We start from the raw sequence: 23110 nt of genomic DNA on the forward strand, positions 1-23110 counted from the left end.
GAGAGATGAAACAATGCAAGAGACACCTAGAGCACTGCTGGAAAAAGACAGAGTGAATCTGATCAAACACAGGGGCGTGGGGGGAGGAAAGGTCCCTAGGCCTCTTTTATGTGGTACCTCAGGGCTCAGTACTTTCACCCCTCCTATTCAACATCTAAATGAAGCTGCTGAGTGAGGTCATCTGGCAGTATTATTGCTCTCTTGATAATACTTAATTATACATCTCTGCTCAGGCTGGACAAGTGATGCTGTTCAGGTGCTTGCCCAGTGCCTAGAGGCTGTGAGGGTCTGGATAGGGAGGAACCAGCTGTGACTTAACCCTAACCAGAGGGAGTGGCTGTGGGTTTTTGGATTCCCTGGATCTGGAGAGTAGCACTCCCCCAGTCAGAGTTGGTGTGCAATTTGGAGGTCTTCCTGAACTTGCATCTGCTGCTCAATGAACAGGTGACAGCCATGGCTGGATTCATCTTGTGTGTCAGTTGTGCTCATTCCTGGACTGGGAGGCCCTGCTCATGGCCACTCAGCTTTTCAAAAAGGAAATTGGGGAGGAGTGGTATTCAGTCCCTTCAGTTTGACCTTTTACAGTTTCTTTAGCTGTTTCATGTTTCAATCTTCTACTGGATATCTTAGAGACTGACTTTCCTCAGTATTTTCCACCTATTCTACCCAGACAACTATGCAGTTCCTGCTGAGTGTCTCCTCTACCAGGAGGTGTGGCAAAAGAGGGCCCAAGAGCAAGCATTCTCTGTAGCAGCCTCCTTCCTCTGGAATAGCTTGCCCCCTGAAACATCTATGGCCCCCACCATCATGGCCTTCTAGAAGCTGATGAAAACATGGCTCTTCCTGACCTATCATGATGCCACTTCTTAATTTTCTAACTTTTAGTTTTGTATTTTATTCTTAATTTAATTTTGGATTTATATCTTATTTTTAACACTTAATTTCTATAAAGCTGCCTAGAGTCTGCCTAATTTTAGGCAGTTAGATAAATTTTACAAATCAGTAAGTAAGTAAATAAATACTATTCTTTTATTGTTGATTTTAATTTAGTTTATTATATACTCCCTTGGGAACATTTTACAGAAAAACAATATAGAAATAGTATAAAATTGATAATGCATCTCCCCAGAATTCCACTAGTTTATCTAGGTTCTTTTTACCTATTTTTAGTGATGAAGAGCTTGCTCAGTATCTCCTGCAGCTCGTGCAGGTACTGAAATATGAAGCTTTTCTCGACTGTGCCCTCTCCAGATTCCTGTTAGAAAAAGCCATGGCAAACAGAAGGATAGGACAAATGTTGTTTTGGCATTTGAGGTAAGACTTAAAATTACTGTTATACAACACTCTTGTAGCAAATACATATTTGAGGTTTTTTTCTATTCATTCTACTGTGTTGTGTTTGTTTTATATTATATTTTATATTTTCACTGTTCAGTGAAGTTGGATCAGTGGGTTGTTCAAAAGTAGAGCACATTAAAAAAAAAATTATAATTGTGGTTCCTTTCAAATTACAAGAGAAAATGATTTATTATTATCATAGACCAGTATAAGCAAATTCCAAATAGAAATACAATTCTTGAATACAAACATGTTAATAAGAATCAATAAAAGTGCATGTAAATATAAATATAAATAAATGTAAATATAAATGCATAAGTATAGTCAGCTGGCTAAACTACAACTAAATGGGTGATCAACAGAACCTGACAAGAAATAGCTAAGAGTTATTTGAAGAAATATTTAGTGACATTCAGCAAAATAGTTGGATTGATCTGATAATAACAACTGGAGATAAAAGGAATGAAAGTGCTTGACCACAAATGATAACAACTCTTGCTGAGTGTCAGCATAAAACAAGTAGTACAATACAATATGATCCAGTGTTTCAATTGCTCCTCAATTGCTGGAGCCGTGTCTCCACTCAAATGGGATGTTCCAGTATTTCCCCTCAGTCACAGCTGTTGGGAGGGCATTGAAACTGCTAAAGATAAAGCCCTTCTGAATTTGAGGATTGTTATCCTAAATACCTAGCAGGGTAGAATAGATGAGTAGAGTAAGTCAGAAACATGTTTCTAGGCAAAATTGACAGGTCTGTTTGTATCTCCATGCCATGGCATGCTACTTAAGGTTGGCAAATGCTCATTCATAGCTCATCTGGGAGATTGTGGTCCATGAAAAGCTGGAAGATTTTAATTTCTTGTGAAATTCCTGGCTCCAGAAAAAAAATCAGTTGCTAAGCAATATTGGAGAAGTCAGACTGGCTGGGAGAAAAAGTAGCTTAAATCAGTAAGAAAAGATATGAATCCAAGCTGGCTTCATGGGGCAGGACTACATTAGGAATGCAGTGTGGAACTTGGAAGATGGAACTTAAAAATTGTCTTTGTACCAAGGGGAACTTGTAAGGGCCCTACTAAACTCTGAAAAGGAGTTGAGTACGGACCTTAGCCAAGAAGGCTTTAAGCACTGCAGGTACAAACCGAGCTTCCTTGGAGCCTATCAAACTAACTTTATCTTTGTTAGTCATTATATCTAAAATGTTCTATGGGAAATGCTCATATCTCAGATTCCAAAAAAAATACATCAAGGGAGCCATTAAGGCTCCCTTATCCCACCCCATCCTCAACAATCCAGACTAATTGCTTCTTCTGTACAAATACTAATCACCATTTTTTTAAAGAACAGATACACACATTTTAAAGCTCCTTTAAGCCAGCAGGTTACTTGGGCATGCAGACAAAATGAAGTCTGCCTCTAAAAATGGTGGCACACATTTTAAAAATTTATCTGCTTATGCTTAGATGCTGCTTCAATCAGAAGACAACTCAAAGTACTTTACCTTTCTTTTTGCAGTTGTTAGTTTAAACACAATATCAATCAACACCCCCCCCCAAATAATAAAGTCATAATCAACCATATCACAGAGTTCATACACTTTCATGTTCATCTGGTACCATATGTCCAGGAGTCACACAGTTCTCCAGACCATCCACAAAAGTTCTTTGGAAGGCCTAGATCTTAACTGCCTTCTTATATGGTAACAGGGATGGGGACGCCCTTATCTCCAGAGGTGTGCTATTCTAAAGGCAAAAGGCGCTACAAAAAGTGTTCTCCCTCATTTTCTAGTGACAACGTTGCGCAGATACCTGGGCAAAACCCCCCCAAAACAAATGGATTCATCCTGTCTGCAGAACGCAATGGCTGGTCAGCTGTACAGAAACCAAAGAGTGATCTTATCCTGACAAGGGACTGGTATTAATGTCCCCCACCCTCCATTCATGCCTTATCTGCCCTGAGATAAAAGCCAGATCTAATATGCGGCCTTTCATATAATTCAGGCCCATGATGATAAATTTTTGCATAATTTGAACTTCAGCATGTATTGAATTTGGCAGGCAGTTGGTCTCCATATATTCCAAAGAGATCATATCACACTAGGGATAAATTTATCTCTTGGTTGCTAACTAATATATAGCTACAGTGAAACATAGAGATTGATTACAAAGGCATAAAGAATCCAGGAAACTTTTATACAGTCCCCACTAGTTATGTGGATCGTATTAATCTAATTATTATGGGCTTGTCAGGTAAGGTAAACTCATTTTTATAGTTATAAAATATAACTTATGTTTTATAAACTGCCTGGAGACCTTTGGTATTTTGCAGTATATAGAAGATTAAATAAATGTTATTTTGAATATTAGTCAAGTTCTATCTGTATGGTTTTTCCATATATTGATTTTTTTCAAGTATATCTTTGGAAGCAGAACTGTGTAGTTTCCTTAGGTAGTTTTCTCTGTAATTTATGAGGTATTTCATTAAAGATGTGCATATTTCTTTTTTCCCTTGTCTCTTGTCATGTTGATTCAGTTCTGTTCTTCAAAGGAAGCAAGGGAGCTTGGGGAAAGCTCTGCTTACCTTTTGGAATTAGGGGAATTTTTTATTTACTACTAGAAGTGAGGACCAGTCTTGGATCTACTTATGTCTTACACATTTGTGATAAAGTATATCAGAAGATGCCTTTTTTTCTTTCTCAGTCATAAGAAAGAAGAACACTACAGCAATTTGATATAAGGACTGTGTGTGATTTCCTTCCATACAAGATTGTTTTACATTGTAAGGACTTACTCATTGATCTTTAGACCCAGTTCTTCATCTCCCACTAAATCAGGCATTTCAGGAAGCATTGGCCCAGCAGGGAAAATTGAAGAAGAGGGAGAGAGGATCCTTCTAATTGCTTTTCAAATATTGCTACCCACAGTTACTGGGTCAAAACAGTAACGATCAGGCTTCTAAGCTGCAGTGAATTGGTGCCTTCAGTATGGAGGACAAGCATGCCTTCTTCTCCTTTCCCTATTGTTTCCTAAAGCTGTAGTCCCAAAGGTCATGCTTCCACTCCTTTTGACACTTCCACAATCTAGAGCTCTGGAGGTATGTTGGACTTTCACTCTGTAATTGGAGTGGAGATTATGGTAGCTGAAGCCCAATTCATAAAGAGGTTATCATTTGGGAAAGCTGCTCTAATCAGTGGGCTCAGACCTCTCTTCTCTGTTTGTAATGGAACATTCAAGAGAGGCTCTCCTGATTTTGGCAGAACTCTTCTCAAGTTGACCTTTTGTTTTACCTCAAGAAGATCAAAAACTTGCAGATAAGGCAGAATTTCTTTTTCTCTCATTGTTTCCTCTATTTTGCATCAAGAGATTTTGACCCATCTATGTACACATGTTCCTTTTTAGAGGGTGGAGAATTTAAAAGGCAGAGGACTTGGAGGCTGGGATTCACTTCTGTGCAAAGGGGTTGAGTATTTTATTTATTTATTTTACTGGGTGTATACTTCCCAAGGGTGCATCTCTTTGTTTATTTGTAGAGCAATGACAGTGTAATTCAGGGTTGCACTTGGTTAAATCTACCTTATGATTTAGATATATATATGCCTTTAAAATACATAGTTGTCAATACATATATACATTTCTTGTAGATCAGAAGTGCATATACCTGCAGTCTCTGTGCAGTTTGGTGTGATATTGGAAGCTTATTGCCGTGGGAGCATCACTCATATGAAAGTTCTTTCCAGACAGGTACTACTTATTTTAAATCCTTCCCCTGAGATTATTTATGCAAAGACAATAGATATAAGATGCTTTTGCTAAAGGCCAGACCCTTTTGAACAAGCACCAATCAAAGACACAGTAGTCTTATTACCTGCAATGGGGATAATCAGTAATAACAAGTAATCTGTTGTGAAATGCTGCTGACAATATTCATTGGGAAACTGGCAAAATAATACTTTTGGGGGGGGGGTTCTGTTCACCCCCTGCAATCAGTGTAATTGAATCTGTACCTCACAAAGGAATTATTTAGCCCTGCAGTATAAGAAAATACCTTAATTACATGTTAACGTACTTGAGTAAACTATTAAAAATTAATGGGTATCTTAAATATATTCAGTTTAGTCTTTTGTGGGTTGTGACATTTTCTGTGCACTTTAGAGGAAGTGCATGTCAGCGCAATCAAAGAAGGGGCAAAAAATTCCCAACTGTGCAAACACGGAAGAAATTGAACCTAGAAATACTTCAAAAAGTTCCTGTTTGTCCAGCACAGGTTGATTTTGTTCCTCATATAATGTTTGCACAGCTCCTGGAATTGTGGAAATGCAGGGAACTTTTGGTTTTCACAGATGGCTGACCTGACAAGTCTCTCTTGTCTTCTTTCTATAATCAAACTCTGTACAGCTTCCACAGCATCCTGCCTGGAGTGACTCAGCCTTCTATAAGAAAGTTTAAGCCTTTAAAACATGCTTTACACTAAAATACTTTTTTTCTATATAGAACCTACTAAAAATATAAAAGTATCCATTAAGCAAGACATATATTCCAAGTTTATTAACACTGGTTTAAGTTTCAGATTTATAAAGAAGCTATGATCGCTCTACAGTAACAACTTGTTTTAATACTAAGGGTATCAGCACACTAGATATGAAGAAATTTCTGGCAATTCATGGTTTAAGGTCATAGCCTTGCTTCAGCATTATTTTCCCAGAATTCCAAAGCCAAGGAGATAATAATTTAACAAATTTGGGAGAAACAACAAAGACAAAAATGTGTGTTAGTGGGTCCATATTAATAGTCAATATATGCCAAAAGTAAGGTTGGATTCTGCATCTTTCATCTGAGATTTAAGAGCACAAAGACTGGGAAATGTAAACTAATTACATTGAAGCAGGCAAACATAAATCTAATAAATGAAATTGTCAAATTTTGTATTTTGCGCATCACAATCAACTTCACAATTATTCCATTTCAGCTATGCTCTTGAACAGCTATGCTAGGTACACAGAGTAGACATGCTTGTGCCCTTTAGATCTGTATGTACCAGTATGGAAGTTACTGTTCTGATAACTTTACCCCCAGTTGCTATGTTATTTTTAAAAATATGTCATATGGATGATACCAAAGTCATTCTAATCCATCCAGGATTCTTGATTGCAGCCCAGTTGTTCCAAGAAGCTGCCCAATATTTCTCGTCTCTAAAGTGGTATTGAGTATCCAAGCAATGCTATGGAAGAACTGCAGAATTTCCTGAAAAGCTCTGTAGACTCAAAGATATGTCTATAAGTGTCCTTATGATCTTTAGAGATCTAAATGATTTAAGGCCTTAATCTCTATATTAGTATCTTCAAAAAGACATTTTGAAGATGTTCCTGTTGTTAAAGCCCCTTTTATTGACTACATGGGAGAAAGCTTTCCTGCTTCAATCTAAAACTATGCAGCTCACCAACTTGGAGTCATATTTGGCCATCATCCTCTTTGCTCCTAGAACAGTTGACAGATATTATCAGCCAGATCTTTAAATGTAAATGATAATTTACATTAAAAAACATTAAGTCGCCAATAAAATAAATAAGTAGCCTTGTGGAAAATTCTGTGTGAGTTAGGAGAGGGGAGGTTCTGAGCAAGAACATTACTCCCATTTATTGTGGGTCTTGTCAACTACCTTTGGCACAATGCTATCTGAATATGGAAATTAAACTGATAAGAGAAGGAGATGTGGAGATAGAAAGTTACAAAAGTTAACAGGTATGACTGCCCCAAAGAAACAAACATTCAATCTCACTTCTGTAGTTCTCCTAAAAGTTGTTGCTAATGATTCACCCAGTGGCTGTGCTCAAAATAAGGAGATCCATTATTCTGAAGTGATTGAAAATGAAAGTAATATTACATTTGAAAGGCTGGAACTGGTTTTGCTGCAGCTCAGGGAAAATTGCCTTTAAATTTTAGCAAATATGCAAAACCTTCTCTTTTATATGGTGAAGATAAATATGAGGGAAAAACAAAATGAAATCCCTGCCTTATCAGGACTTTTTTAAAGAAGGTTTTTAACACCCTGAGAGTTAAAAGGAATTTGCTTAGTACTGTAGATTGATTCTAATTACGTTAATTTCAGAAATCATTGCCTGTACTGGTTCATACATCATAAAGTTATTTATGATTTGGTTAAGTGAGATTTGCTGAATAAGTCACAGTAGCCAGAACTAAACAAAGCACACATTAGGGTGATGTCTGAACCCATTCATTCATTCTAGAAACTAATATCTCAAATATCTATTTCAGGTTGAAGCACTGAATAAGATGAAGACTTTGAATAGCTTAATAAAACTGAATGCCATGAAGCAAAGTAAAGCTAAAGGAAAGGATGCGATGCATACCTGTTTAAAACAAAGAGCATATAGAGAGGCCCTTTCCCATCTCCAGTCCCCTCTGAATCCTTCTGTTTTACTTTCAGAACTTTGGTAAGTTGACCTGCTCTCTTTCATCCATGTCTGCTGTGCTGTAGCTGTTAGGAAGGCAGAAAGCTCCTATTTTTTGACTTCTGAGCTCTCTCCCGCTCAGTAGATGTGACAGTGCATAAGGCAACATTTCTACCTGTGACTGACATTCTCTTTTTCTCCAACTTAGCTCTATACGCAAATCGCCGTCATCCTAAGGTTAAGATGTCAGTTCTGATTTGGAGTGAAGATTGGATTAACCTTTAAAATGTTAAATGTTTTATAGCATTTCCAGTAATAATGGCTTAAATTAATAATTGATCTCTAATCATATTATCAAAACATGCACAATAATAGCTTATGTGGCAACTTCTTAAACACAAAACCCAGTAAAATTTGGATCAACTCTATATATAAAGAATGAAATATATTTTCTAAGTAAATATACATCACTTTTTCAGATTTTGGATTTAGTGGCCACTAGATAGACATCCAAGATTTATTTAAGTAGTGTGCCAATTTGCCAGTGTAACTGATATTGTAGCAACAAAATGAAAGTTTTGAAAGGCATTTGTCCAAGTTGTAGAGTTCCATTATGGAATAACCTTCCTTCAGACTTAGTTCTTCCTGATACATTTTTGTGATTCATTAATCTCCTAATTTAACTCACCAAAAATGTTATTATCCTTATTCTAGTATAGAGAAATGTAAATATATGGACTCAAAAATGAAGCCTTTATGGATCGTATACAGTAACAAAGTGTTCGGTGGTGATTTGGTGGGAATCATCTTTAAAAATGGAGATGGTAAGTAAACAGAAAACTTCATTTTCTACTGTTGACATTTTAATGTTAGCTATTATTGTCATAGTATTTTGACCCTGAAGTCTTAAAAAACACAGGTGTAGTGGAACATTACCATTATTTCAGGCAACTTGTATTGAAATGCAGTCTGAGAAATAATACAATTTTTGCAAATCCAAATATGCTTTTTAGGTGCTTGGAAAACTTTCCATGTATATTGCACATTTTTTAGTTTCGATTATTTTATACAATCCTATCTATCAAACTTTGTTACAGATCTACGACAAGACATGTTGACGCTTCAGATGTTACGTTTAATGGATTTACTTTGGAAAGAGGCTGGGCTAGATCTTCGGTAAGAGGGCCTATAGTTGGTGGATTTTCTTCTTAACGCTATTTTTTAGATTATTAGGCTTTGAAGACATACAAAATGTTTCAAAGTTATCTGCACAACTTCAGATAATTTCTAAAAAAATACCTTATTTTATACTTTGTAAGGAATAGAAGTATATATTGTCATTTTTAAAGAACAGATCCTGTGCAAGTATGTTAGTTTAATTTGGCAAATAATGGTTTGCAACAATGCCAGAAATGTTGCATCCTGATTTTAGCTTTATGTAATATGAAATTAATTGCTGCCCTATAGAGAATAATATAAAGAAGCCATTAACCAAGATACTTCAGTTCCTAATAAAATTTCTAGGATGCTTCATTACATACCATAGCATTCTGTTCTTTTTTTTAGCACAGCGTGCCTTGTTGGTGTTCATATCTTTATTTTTGTTGCTGATACTTGATAACTACCTAGACGTCCACCAGCTTGTCATTGCAAGAATATTGATCAGCATTAGAACCTACAGGTAGTCCTCGATTTATGACCACAATTGGGACTCGGACTTCCATCGCCAAGCGATGCAGTCGTTAAGTGAGTCATGCTGGATTTTACACCTTTTTTGCTGCGGTTGTTAAGCAAATTACCATCGTCGTTAAGCAAATCATGCAGTCATTAAGTGAATCTGGCTTCCCCCATTGACTTTGCTTGTCAGAAGCCCTCTGGGAAGGTTGCAAATGGCAATCGTATGACCCCAGAACCCTGCAACTGTTGTAAATACATCCTGGTTGCCAAGTGTCTGAATTTTGACCATGAGGAATGCTGTGATGGTCGTAAATGTGAGGACCACTCATAGGTCACTTTTTCACCACCATTGTAAGTCCAAATGGTCATTAAACAAACGGTCGTAAGTCGAGGACTACTTGCACTTTCAGATTCCTGTAAATGTCTGTGACAGAGCCCTTTTGTTTTCATGATAAGAATGAATAACACATTAACACTTTAATGGCTGAAAACTGAAGATGGTAATCCAAATATGTATTGAGATACATGAGGCGTTAGAAATACAAATGCTTTGATGGGACTTGAATCCTGGAATCTTAGTTGTGGTTACATTTGGTTTGAACATAATGTTTGCATGCATCTACCTGCTCTCAAGATTGAGTTATGTCCCTGTTTTTCCAAAGTAATTATTCCTTATTAACCATTCGTTTTGAGTAACATTAATATTTATATTAATTTTTCCTGGCTTAGAAATCAATGCATTTAAAAATATAAAACTCCAAACACACAAATAGAACAGTGAATAAAGCCATTGGAAAAGGGAAAAAATACAAAAGCCAAGGAAAAAAAATGATTCACAAAACTCCAAATGTTCCGTGAAATAGATTTTCCTTTGCTTGACCTCAGAATACCAGTATCAAATAAGCAGGAACAAGGAGTTTCAGAATTTTGGTACCATGGTTAAAAACAAACAAACAAACAAACAAACAAAACTCTATCCTGACTATGCCTCTCCCAAAGACTTTGGTGAATATCTTAAAGAATATATGGGTTGATTTAGGTACCATGAATGTATAATCCAAATTCATCAAGTATTTGTTATTTTTATTTGTTTGTAAAAATGTCTTATCTCACATTTTCATAATTAAAAACAAAATCCCAAATATCATGAAATTCTGCATCCTGTTTACAATACATTTAGATTGCTTTGGGGATAGGTGGGGAAAAATAATTTTTTAATGTAAGAATTTCAGTTTATTTTCCTAACTGGATATGTGCATTATTCTTCACTATAGAATTAAATCTAAAAATCCCTGTTGCCATTAATCTCTACAGTCATGGAACAAATAAGGTTTGGTGATTGTGTTGTTTAGGGATTTTTAGGAATAAAAGGCCAGTAATTTCATTTTGTCTGCTTCACAAAATAATAATTTCCTAACTTGGGTGCTTCCCAATTCACCACAGTACTTGTTCTGGCAAAACATCTTAAGTGTCGGGGACCACGTAGTGCAGGGTGCTCAGTTGGGGAAGGCTGTCTTACCTTTTCAGTACAGTATTTATCTTGTTCTTTTATTCTGATACGAAGTGCACTCAGACACCAGTGAAATAGCCTGAATTTTGGTGACTTTAAGGCAATCATGGAGATGGACAGAATAAAAGAAATATTAAGCTAATCTTCCCCTAATCAGTTGGTATAAGGATGCAACTTATGCTAGATCTTGGAAAGCCAGAAGGTTTTATACCACTTTAGTGCCTTGACCATTGTAATACAAAGATATAATGTTGCATTATTATAACTCCCTGCACATCAGACTAGATGCAACCAACAAGAGGATTATTTACTTCTAGTTTCTCCATGTACAAGCTGTTATCATTGAATAGCTGGTTTTCTATGGATGTAGCATAAATAAATATATTGCTGGAAAGAGCTTTAGTTACTTTCTTCACCTCTGCCCCCTCATTTATGTTCTGGAAGGCCAGACTTAAACTTCTGTTGTTGAATTTTAGCAAATAAGTTGAACTGAACTGTCAGTGCTATAATATTGTGATGTGCAGCATGAAACATGAGATACCTAATATTGCACATAGACTTCCTGAAATAACTTTTTACTACACTCTACCTTGTGGTATAAATCATCTAATCCTAGCAGTCTGGAAGATTGTGGGTTTAACTGTCAGTCCCAGTCTTCCTCTACAACCATTCAAATCCTTACTTAAATCATCAACCATCATTTTAAAATAAAGGTGTTTTTTTTTTTCTGTTGAGGATCATATTAACTCCTGCTAGAATACCAAAAACGACAACAGAATAATTGACATTTTGTGATGCCATTTTGGAGATGGGAGTGTGATGTAGCTCATGTATCTCAATTTCCAGGATGTCAGTAAGTTAGTTATAAATAAATAAATAAATAAATAGAAGTGAATTAATTAACTACTATTAGCAAGGAGAAAGAATGAAAGGCCTACTTATTGATATCTTTACTAATGATCTTAAAATAGTACTGATTGCATTATTCATATATCTTTCAGCATGACAACATTGACCACACTGTTCATTTTATTATCCAGTTCGATTTCTAAGTGCCACTCTTTAAGGAGCTCCTGTGCTTGCCCTGCATCTTGTGTTTTTCTCATTGGGCCATTTACTCTCTCTCTCTCTCAGCCCAATTCACCTCTCACTGGGTTGTTATTGTGGGGAAAATAGGAGACAGGAGTGTTAGGTATGTTCACTGCCTTGAGTTATATATAAAGAAGGCGGAAATAATATTAACAAGAAGAGCAACAACTTCATAAGATTCTAATTTTCTTTCTTTGTTAATGCTTAATATATTAGTCTGTATTTAAATATGCAGTTCTGTAACACTTGAAATGCTAATTGCTTTTTCCCAACAGTGGATTTAGAAGAAACAGAAAAATCATTTTTTAATGACAGAAATTGTATTCCTAACACACCAGATGGTAATATGGAGCTCATCTCTTAAATATTTTTAGTTTAACAAATAGAATGAACTTCAGGCACATGGCAATCACTCACACAGATAAGAGCAATATTTATCAACAAGCGACTCAGCAATGAAATAAGCTATTCATGAGAAAATTCTCTATAATTGTGCCTCTGATATCAGAATAAATTAAATACAAAAGATTCATCTAGAAACTATATTACTCAGAGAAAACGTATGTTTATGCGCTCTGAAGTCAGATACTGATTTTGGAAAGAAGGGGGGGAAAAACACACATATTTTGGTTATATATGTTATCATAGTAATTGAAAGTTAGGCATTCTTTTTGCAATTTAGTCTGCCACAGCCATAGAAATGAGCCCAGTAAAGAAGCAAACAGCAGCAGCGAATTCATTTCAACAGAGCCTGTGGGCAACATGAAAAAAACAAATACACTTCTGTGCCCGCAAACCTCAACAGGTGAATAATATAGCATGATTTTGTCAATGTCATGACAATATCCATAATGTAGACCCATTGCACTGTACAAAGCATTTGAATGATCAGTGAAAAAAGTGCATAGCATATAAATACTCTAAATATAATAAAGAAAGCACAACACAAAACTTACAGGAACAACATTATATTACAACTCATGAATTCTTATTCCTCATAGCAAAGAAATTTGTCTACAAGGCAAACAATTGCCTTTTTCTTACATTCAGAATAATTCTCAGTCTCTGAACGTGTGCTTAGTTGACTCTTCCTCACCTCTGTTCCATCCTTCCTTCAACTAATTTCACTCCAGCAGGGATGGATCTTGTGTTGGTGTTTTAATGATCAAATGTTTTTCCAAGTCTCCATAGCTTGGGAGAATTCTAAATAAAGCAAGCCAATCATAGAACATTGGAATACTTCAAAAAAACTGAAAAGAAATAGCAGTTTTTTCCTAGATTGGGACAAGTATGGAGTGTTTGTTTCAAGCTTAGGAAACAGGGCATTCTGCTTGAGCTTAAAACATTCAAAACAGCATATATCTGTTCCCATATATACAGAGCGCTGTGTAGGTTGTTGAATATATGCTTACTATTTTAGTGAATGAATGAAGGGGGGGGGGGTATGTAAAGTTACATGAGAAGAGAAAGTATGTGTGTCTTTTATGAAGAACTATTTAGAAGATTGAATAACAGTGTAAATGGAAATTGTATGTGAGGAAATAAAATATAGAAGCTCTTTGAACAGTGTGAATGAAAAAATTACAATTTGTTAGTTTGCTAAGTGGGCCTGAGAAGGTGTTTGACAGAATTCTGATTAAAATTGCAACAATGAGCAGGATTGGGGAAATGCAATGTAGCTTTATGCTGAGCAGAGGGTGTGCAAGCCAGATTTTTGCCCTTTAGCACATCACTGAGAAAACATGAATGTGAGAAATTATTTTATGTTTCTTGATTGAGAGAAAGTATATGATTAAGTGAATAGACTGGAACTATGGAATGTTCTGCACACAAGAAACAGAAGGTTGGCTATGTGTGGAAAGAACCAAAATGGTTTTGTGTAAAAATGTGCTTCTGCCTATTTTGTTATATGGAAGTGAGAGTTGGGTATGTTAAGAGAGAGAGAAAAGTAAGCTTGAATGCACTGGGAATGAATTATATAAGAGTGTGTGGTGAAACTAAAAGAATAAATGGGTTGCTGAATGAATGTGGAAGTATGAGGAGTACAAAAGAAGTACATTAAAGTTGTTTGGTCCTGTAGAGAGAATAAAATTTGAACTGCAAACAAATATATCAAGATAGCGTGAGGGGATTGCAAGATCCTACTGCTTAGCTCGAAACAGCTTAATGTGATGGGAATGTATGTATGTATGTACCCAAATATTTTACTTTAACTCTGCTGTTCTTCCTCTAAATATCTTTGAACCCAAATGCTCTACCCATCCAACTTGCCACTTATTCAGTTTTTCCTTACTTAAATGGTACCATTTAATTACTGGCATGTTGAAAGGTATTTCATACTTTTAAGTACTAAAATAATTAAAATTAAATTGTAATATTAAACAGGTGGTCATCTGTGAGTGGTACACACATATTTAAATGCCATATTTGTCCACAAAATATTTAACTAGCAACTGCAAAGGATCAGACCTCTATATGTAAGTGTATTTTTCTGGAAACCTCATGTATGCATCCTTTCTTTTTTAAAAATTACATATGGCCAACATGCAGTTGTAGTAGTTTGGAATAAAAAAGGGAGATAGCACCATCTGTTGTTAGAGTACTAGAAATTCAAAACAGTGCTTTCCTCTCTTTTCTTTTTTATGAAATGCTGATCTTGGACCACATATTGATTTAAACTCTTTAAACATGTATTCTCTTTGTACAGCATAAAACTGGATAAAAATAATTTAAATGAATAAAAATATTCTGACTTAATTGTAAACTCATATTTTTCCAGGCTGTTGCCTTATGGCTGTTTAGCAACAGGAGATTATTCTGGCTTAATTGAGGTGGTTTCTGCTTCTGAAACAATTGCAGACATTCAGCTCAACAGCAGTAATGTAGCTGCTGCTGCTGCATTCAACAAAGATGCTCTCTTAAATTGGCTTAAAGAATACAATACTGGGTATGTATAAAATTCTTAACTACTTTACTCTTATGTTTTAGCAACCATCTACTTTTCTGTTCACGTTATTGACTTTTGTGAATCAGTATAGAGGAGTTGTGACAAACTACCTGGTCTTGAATGGTGCATCTGCCCAGGGACACTTAAAACAACCAATCTCCTGTAGTTTTTGCAATCGCTCTTGCTACCCCTATTTGTGTAAGGGAACAGAATGTTGTTAAACATTCTTATTGTCAGGCATACATGCAGTTTTCACACATACATTAAGTTGCACAGTACTCTGTAAGCAAACCACATCTATATTTTAACATTTCCCCTGTTATACCCTCTACACTTGCAGATGTATGTGCGTGTGTGTGTGTGTGCATGAACAAATTCTTTCTAATTTCTAGTGTAAAACAAAGAATTCTAACAGCTGTTACCATGTGCAAAGCCAATTCAGTATACTTTATAAAAATTACTAAAAGTTTAGTAATATTTAATTTAAAAAATAGTAGGGTAGAAAGAAAAGTCCATACTGTTATAAATCATTTTCCAGAATTGTTGGGCTTTACAGCATTGCTGCCAAATATGAAAGAAAGATCCAACCTGATTATTGCATTTCCAACAATTTTTTAGAAAATGAATTCCCTTCAGCCATATCATTTTTTAACATTCTCACCACAGTTATGATTTCCTTTAATGTTAGCATTTTTTAATGTTAACATTTTTAAAATATTTGCAATCTTTCAATTGCATTCTTTGAATACAAGTAGTCCTCGCTTAACTTCCATTCATTCAGTGACCATTCAAAGTTATGACAGCACTGAACAAAGGGGCTCATGACCCACCCTCAGAGTTCTGGCTGTTGCAGCACCCCTGCAGTGATATGAACAAAATTTGGGCCCACCCACATTTATGACCACCTTTTGGCTGCCCGCCTACCCACTTCCACCAGCTGCCTCCACCACCTGGTCCTGCCTGCTGCTGCACTGCAGACCACTACTGTACCAGCCAGGGCCTTCTTTCATACCACCTTCTTTTGCGTCAGTGCAGCCAGGGCCGCCTTCCATGGTAGAAGGACCTGGGCAGGGTGCGAAAGAAGGCCCCTTCTTTCACACAGCCAGGGCCATCTTTCACAACAGTGCAACCAAGGCCTTCTTTCATGTACTGGCCTTCTTTCACGCCCTGCCTGGGTCCTTCTATTGCAAAAGGAGGCCTTGGCCAGTGAGAGAGAGAAGGCCCCAGCTGCACTGGCATGAAAGAAGGCCCCAGCCGGTGCAGTATCAGTGTGCTGTGGTTGCTGCAGGTGCAGCAGCAGGGGCAGCTGGCAGCAGCGGGTAGACAGGTGACCAAAAAGGCAGAGATAGGGGAGATAGGTGGTTGGGGAGAGTTGAAGTGTAGGCAGTCCCTTACCTTCTTCCAAGAATGGCTTGGATCCGGGTGGGTCCCCGCCTAACAATCGTGTGGGATTCACTGGAAAGCAACTGGGATTGCTGGAACTGCCATCACTAAGTGGAGCAGTCATGTGACATTTTGTTTAATGACCATGTTGCTTAGCGATGGAGTTGCTGATCCCAGTTAGGGTTGTTAAGTGAGGACTATCTGTAACAGTATGGTTCGCATATAGGTATTCCTTCAAGCCATCCCACATTGCAGTTTCATCCCAGATTATTTCATTCTTTACATTTTTTATTCCATTGTTATTCCATTCACTCCTTGTTAAGCCCTCTGATCCTACTTCCAAAGCATTTACTTCCATCAAAGTTCCATGCATTTTCTTTGTGTGTTAATTTTAACCATTCCTTGCCCTTTTCGAATACATTTTTTTCCTTCTATACATATTATATGATACCTTTTCCTCATTCACATTTTTGCAGCATTCTTACATGCATTTTTTGTCATCCACAGCTTAATTTCACTTCATCATTCCACCAAACATCCATTTTCATACTTCCCATTAGCATAACTCCACATAATTCTGTGGTACCCTGTAATGTATTTCTTTTCACTCTGTTCAAAGCAGCTTCCACGTATTCTTTCCTTACATCCACTTTCTGTAGATTCTATTCAGAGATAGAATCTAATACCTTTTCTTACAGGATTCATATTTTTTCTTCCTGCAGTTGTTCAACTTTTGCTCTCATTTCTTTCATTTCTTCCCTTTTCTTTCATATCCCTTTTGTCTCAAGATCCACTCTTGTCACTACAAAAAATGGTCTGCCCAGATAGAATGATGAAAGTTGCCCTCAATAGTTATGCTAAATGTATTCAAGTATTGACTGTGAGACACTCTACATCATATATATACACACACACACAGACATACACAAACATACAAACGCACACATAAAATGTGTTTTATGTGTGAACTTCATTGCAGCTCTCCACAGTGTTCTTGCAGAAAAGGAGATTTATAGGTATTTCAAATGGCACAGGTTTCATGGTGTAAAAACACACATGTTGTTTCCTTATTAGTAACTTACAGTGTTTTGTAGAGTTATACAGTCATTGTTATACCAAAATAACAATAAGGAGAACAGACCTTAAATCACTTCAGTGATAGTTGCGTGATGCTGTGAAGATGTCATTAATAGGGAAATGGCTACAGTGTGTCTTGAATTGGTGGGAAGTAATTCCAAAGTTCCTTCTGCATTTGCCATTCCATTTTGCAAGATGATTTCATGCTAATGTGCTTGGAATTATTTTGAGGGGAAACCTAAATGAGTCTCAGCTGTGTAACTAAAGCAGCTCTTAAAAATATATGGTATAAAATGATAAATATCTGGTTAAAATCTATTTAAAAACACTTGTCTTTCCAACTCAGAGAAGATTTGGATCAAGCCATTGAGGCATTCACTTTGTCTTGTGCTGGCTACTGTGTAGCTACTTACGTCCTGGGCATTGGAGACAGGCACAGTGACAATATCATGGTCAGGAAGAATGGTCAGGTAAGAGTCAAGATATTAATGGGGAAATGTTTTGGGGAATTTTCTAGTAGAGATATTGACTCCCTGAGCTCAGAATGATGTTTGCTATACCACTCATTGCCATGTGGCTTTCCAGCATGTAATGATCCTAATAGTGTTTTTGTTAGGAAAAAGTTTTTTCACAGCATATTGTTACCTTCATGATTCCCATAAAATGTGTATCATTCTAAAAATATTGAGACACTTCTTATATGGCATTTTCTACCAAAGATAAAACTTCTACATATTAGAAAAATGAAACTGTAACTTTAAAAAATATTTTTAAAGAGACTTTTGACTATGCTTGTGCTTTGGGAGCATAGAACTTCCTTTGCCTTACACATCTTCTTTGATATGTGACAGTAGCTTCTACCTCAGATATATGTGAAATATTGTATATTGACCTAATAAAAGACGTCTTCATAGTAGAGTGAGCCCTAACCTTTTCAGCTCAAGCCGCTCCTCTCCTCTCTTTGCTTCCTTGGACTAAGTGCCATTCAGGAGTGCCCAAAGTTGTCTTCCTAATGCAGCAATTTTCTCTCTGTGAGTAAGCTGCTACCACCTGCTTTGATTTTTCCCCAATCCTACTTAGCAAACATTACATTATTGTTTTAATTTCATCAAGAAGGATGGCATTAGCCCAAAATATTTAGTGGGATTATGTTTTCTCAGGCAGATATAAACTAGCAAGCAAACCTATTACACTTAGCCAAATATATATCTGAGAATGCCTGCCTAAATGTAGACCTTTTCCTGGATGAATACTTCTAATGTCCATGTAGATATTAAGAACTGAAGATTAAATATCTACCTGGACCAGGAGCTCACCTTGTTCCCAATTCTCTTTTTCCTTTCCACCAACTGACCCAACAGCCACTGCATTTCTTCAAGTCAGATCTTCCTCTCTCTGCCAAGGAGAAGGAATTCAATCCCTCAGTGGTGGTTTAATTGAAAAGACATAGATTATTAGTTGAAAACATGCAATTATTCATCATAATTGAAGAGATGCGGTTGTATTTCATTGTGGGATGAATTTGTTTAAGAACAATAAGATGATAGTGTTCTGTTATGAATAATATGAATATTTTCCCAGAAGTAATAATTTATTCTTATTCTGTTTCGCAGCTGTTCCATATAGATTTTGGGCATATTCTTGGAAACTTCAAATCCAAATTTGGAATTAAAAGGGAACGGGTACCTTTCATCCTGACATATGATTTTATTCATGTCATTCAGCAAGGGAAAACTGGAAACACTGAAAAATTTGGCCAGTAAGTACTAAACTTGTTAGAATAATTTAGTTTTGGTTCACAGTCTTAGATTCCCATGTGATAGAACCAAATTGCTTCTGTACCAAACCTTAGAAGATGGGGGTGGGGTGGGGGAAACTAAGCAGGATTAGACCTGGTTAATATATAGGAAACGACACTGTAGGCTAGATGTGGAAATTAAAAAAGAAATCTAGCAAAGCAATGACAAACCTCTTGTTGCCAAAAAACCCAAATGGACATATTCATGTAGTCACAAATAGCTGAGCTCAACTTGGGAAAGTAGACTTTACATAAAGTCTAGCTTTGTATAAGGAGAATTAATATGATGGATATTATAAAGAAGGTTGTCTTTTGATAGGCATTCTTCTGTGCATAGTTCTATTTTGGTTGTTGTTCTATTAATACATCAGATTATCAGAATTTGAACTACTGTTGAATTTTAAGAGAATTCTTGGGGTCTTTGTGTGTGTGTGTGTATATATATACACATACACATACATACATACACACACACACACACATACATACACAAATGTGCATATATGCAGTCCATTATTTTCCCATATAAAATCTCTCTTGCTCATCACAAGGCCATATATTTGGATACTTTTGAAATAAATAAAGTGTCCTTTTTTAACAACAACAACGAAAATATTTTCTTCTAGTTGTTAGAAAACACGCAAAAGTATTGTCATGAATACCCTAGGGACATAAATGAAGGTTGTTGTTAGAACTCAGAGTTAAATGTAATAGTTACACTGGAGACCCCTTCATGGATCACTGCCTTGTCGTGGCGAAGGGGCTTGCGTAACTCAGTGAAGCCATGAGCTATACCGTGCAGGGCCACCCAAGACGGACAGGTCATGACAGAGAGTTCTGACAAAATGTGGTCCACTGGAGAAGGAAATGGCAACCCACTCCAGTATCCTTGCCAAGAAAACCCCATGAACAATGTTAAAAGGCTAAAAGATATGACGCCGGAAGATGAGCCCCTCAGGTCGGAAGGTGTCCAATATGCTACTGGGGAAGAGCGGAGGGCAATTCCAAGTAGCTCCAGAAAGAGTGAAGCGGCTGGGCCAAAGCCGAAAGGACGTTCAGCTGTGGATGTATCTGGAAGCGAAAAGAAGGTCCGATGCTGTAAAGAACAATATTGTATAGGTACCTGGAATGTAAGATCTATGAACCAAGGCAAGCTGGATGTGGTCAAACATGAGATGACAAGACTGAACATCGACATCTTGGGAATCAGCGAACTGAAATGGACGGGAATGGGTGAATTTAATTCGGGTGACCATTATATCTACTACTGTGGGCAAGAAACCCTTAGAAGAAATGGAGTTGCACTCATAGTGAATAAGAGAGTGGGAAAGGCAGTAATGGGGTACAACCTCAAAAACGACAGAATGATCTCAGTGCGTATCCAAGGCAAACCATTCAATATCACAGTCATCCAAGTCTATGCCCCAACCACTGATGCTGAAGAAGCTGAAGTTGACCGCTTCTATGAAGACCTACAACACCTTCTAGAACTAGCACCAAAAAAGATGTCCTTTTCATCATAGGGGATTGGAATGCTAAAGTAGGAAGTCAAGGAGTAATCGGAATAACAGGCAAGTTTGGCCTTGGAGTACAAAATGAAGCAGGGCAAAGGCTAATAGAGTTCTGTCAAGAGAACAAGCTAGTCATAGCAAACACTCTTTTCCAACAACACAAGAGACGACTCTACACATGGACATCACCAGATGGTCAATACCGAAACCAGATTGATTATATACTTTGCAGCCAAAGATGGAGAAGCTCTATACAGACAGCAAAAACAAGACCAGGAGCTGACTGTGGCTCAGATCATGAGCTTCTTACTGCAAAATTTAGGCTTAAATTGAAGAATGTAGGGAAAACCACTAGACCACTCAGGTATGACTTAGATCATATTCCTTGTGAGTACACAGTGAAGGTGATGAATAGATTTAGAGGATTAGATTTGGTAGACAGAGCGCCTGAAGAACTATGGACGGAGGTCCGTAACATTGTACAGGAGGCAGCAACTAAAACCATCCCAAAGAAAAAGAAATGCAAGAAAGCAAAATGGCTGTCTGATGAGGCTTTACAAATAGCTGTGGAAAGAAGGAATGCGAAAAGCAAGGGTGAAAGGGAAAGATATAAGCAACTGAATGCAGATTTCCAGAGAATAGCAAGGAGAGATAAGAAGGCCTTCTTAAATGAACAATGCAAAGAAATTGAGGAAAACAATAGAATGGGGAAGACTAGAGATCTCTACAAGAAAATTGGAGATATGAAAGGAACGTTTAGTGCAAAGATGGGCATGATAAAGGACAAAAAAGGCAGGGACCTAACAGAAGCAGAAGAGATTAAGAAGAGGTGGCAAGAATACACAGAAGGACTATACAAGAAAGATCTTAATGTCCCTGATGTCCACGCTGGTGTGATCACTGACCTTGAGCCAGACATCCTAGAGAGTGAAGTCAAGTGGGCCTTAGGAAGCATTGCTAACAACAAAGCTAGTGGAGATGACAGTATTCCAGCTGAGTTATTTAAAATACTAAAAGATGATGGTGTTAAAGTGCTGCACTCAATATGCCAGCAAGTTTGGAAAACGCAACAGTGGCCACGGGATTGGAAAAGGTCAGTTTACGTTCCAATTCCAAAGAAGGGCAATGCCAAAGAATGCTCAAACTATCGCACAATTGCACTCATTTCACATGCTAGCAAGGTTATGCTCAAAATCCTACAAGCTAGGCTTCAGCAATACATGAACCGAGAACTACCGGATGTACAAGCTGGGTTTCGAAGAGGCAGAGGAACTAGAGATCAAATCGCCAACATTCGCTGGATAATGGAGAAAGCACGAGAGTTCCAGAAAAACATCTACTTCTGCTTCATTGACTATGCAAAAGCCTTTGATTGTGTGGATCACAACAAACTGTGGCAAATTCTTAAAGAGATGGGGGTACCAGACCACCTTACCTGTCTCCTGAGAAATCTGTATGCGGGCCAAGAAGCAACAGTCAGAACCGGTCATGGAACAACCGATTGGTTCAAAATAGGGAAAGGTGTACGACAAGGCTGTATACTGTCACCCTGCTTATTTAACCTATATGCAGAGTACATCATGAGAAATGCCAGGCTGGAAGAATCACAAGCTGGAATCAAGATTGCAGGGAGAATCATCAACAACCTCAGATATGCAGATGATACCACCCTAATGGCAGAAAGTGAAGAAGAACTAAAGAGCCTCTTGATGAGGGTGAAAGAGGAGAGTGCAAAAGCTGGCTTGAAACTCAACATTAAAAAAACTAAGATCATGGCATCTGGACCCATCAATTCCTGGAAAATAGAAGGGGTAGAAATGGAAGCAGTAACAGACTTCATTTATTTGGGCTCCAAGATCACCGCAGACGGAGACTGCAGCCATGAAATTAAAAGACGCTTGCTCCTTGGGAGGAAAGCTATGGCAAACCTAGACAGCATATTAAAAAGCAGAGACGTCACCTTGCCGACAAAGATCCGCATAGTCAAAGCTATGGTTTTTCCAGTAGTAATGTATGGCTGTGAGAGCTGGACCATAAAAAAGGCCGAGCGCCGAAGAATTGATGCCTTTGAACTGTGGTGCTGGAGAAGACTCTTGAGAGTCCCCTGGACTGCTAGGAGGTCAAACCAGTCAATCTTAAAGGAAATTAACCCTGATTGTTCATTGGAAGGACTGATAATGAAGCTCAAGCTCAGATACTTTGGTCACCTAATGCGAAGAGAGATCTCTTTGGAGAAGACCCTGATGCTGGGAAAGATTGAAGGCAAAAGGAGAAGAGGACGGCAGAGGATGAGATGGTTAGATAGCATCATTGAAGCAATGAGCATGAAACTGAGCAAACTCAGGGAGGCAGTGAAGGACAGGAAGGCCTGGCG

The 23110-nt window shown here is 37.4% G+C and overlaps 1 protein-coding gene across 2 annotated transcripts in view; it reads left to right on the forward strand.

The window, feature by feature from the left end:
* PIK3CB (phosphatidylinositol-4,5-bisphosphate 3-kinase catalytic subunit beta) overlaps nucleotides 1-23110 on the forward strand; it is a 92941-nt gene that overhangs the window by 64953 nt on the left and 4878 nt on the right. For both annotated transcript variants that reach the window (XM_007422249.4, XM_088131889.1), the window contains exons 15-22: nucleotides 1171-1314; nucleotides 4976-5075; nucleotides 7608-7786; nucleotides 8459-8568; nucleotides 8842-8920; nucleotides 14800-14967; nucleotides 17774-17897; nucleotides 19041-19186. In XM_007422249.4, coding sequence (XP_007422311.1) covers nucleotides 1171-1314; nucleotides 4976-5075; nucleotides 7608-7786; nucleotides 8459-8568; nucleotides 8842-8920; nucleotides 14800-14967; nucleotides 17774-17897; nucleotides 19041-19186 — 1050 coding nt within the window. The remainder of the gene's footprint in view (nucleotides 1-1170; nucleotides 1315-4975; nucleotides 5076-7607; nucleotides 7787-8458; nucleotides 8569-8841; nucleotides 8921-14799; nucleotides 14968-17773; nucleotides 17898-19040; nucleotides 19187-23110) is intronic.

This window comes from Python bivittatus, unplaced genomic scaffold (assembly GCF_059951505.1).
Source record: "Python bivittatus isolate LINGU-HERP-01145 unplaced genomic scaffold, Pbiv_v1 ctg000980_np1212, whole genome shotgun sequence".
NCBI classification, from domain to species: Eukaryota; Metazoa; Chordata; class Lepidosauria; order Squamata; family Pythonidae; genus Python; species Python bivittatus.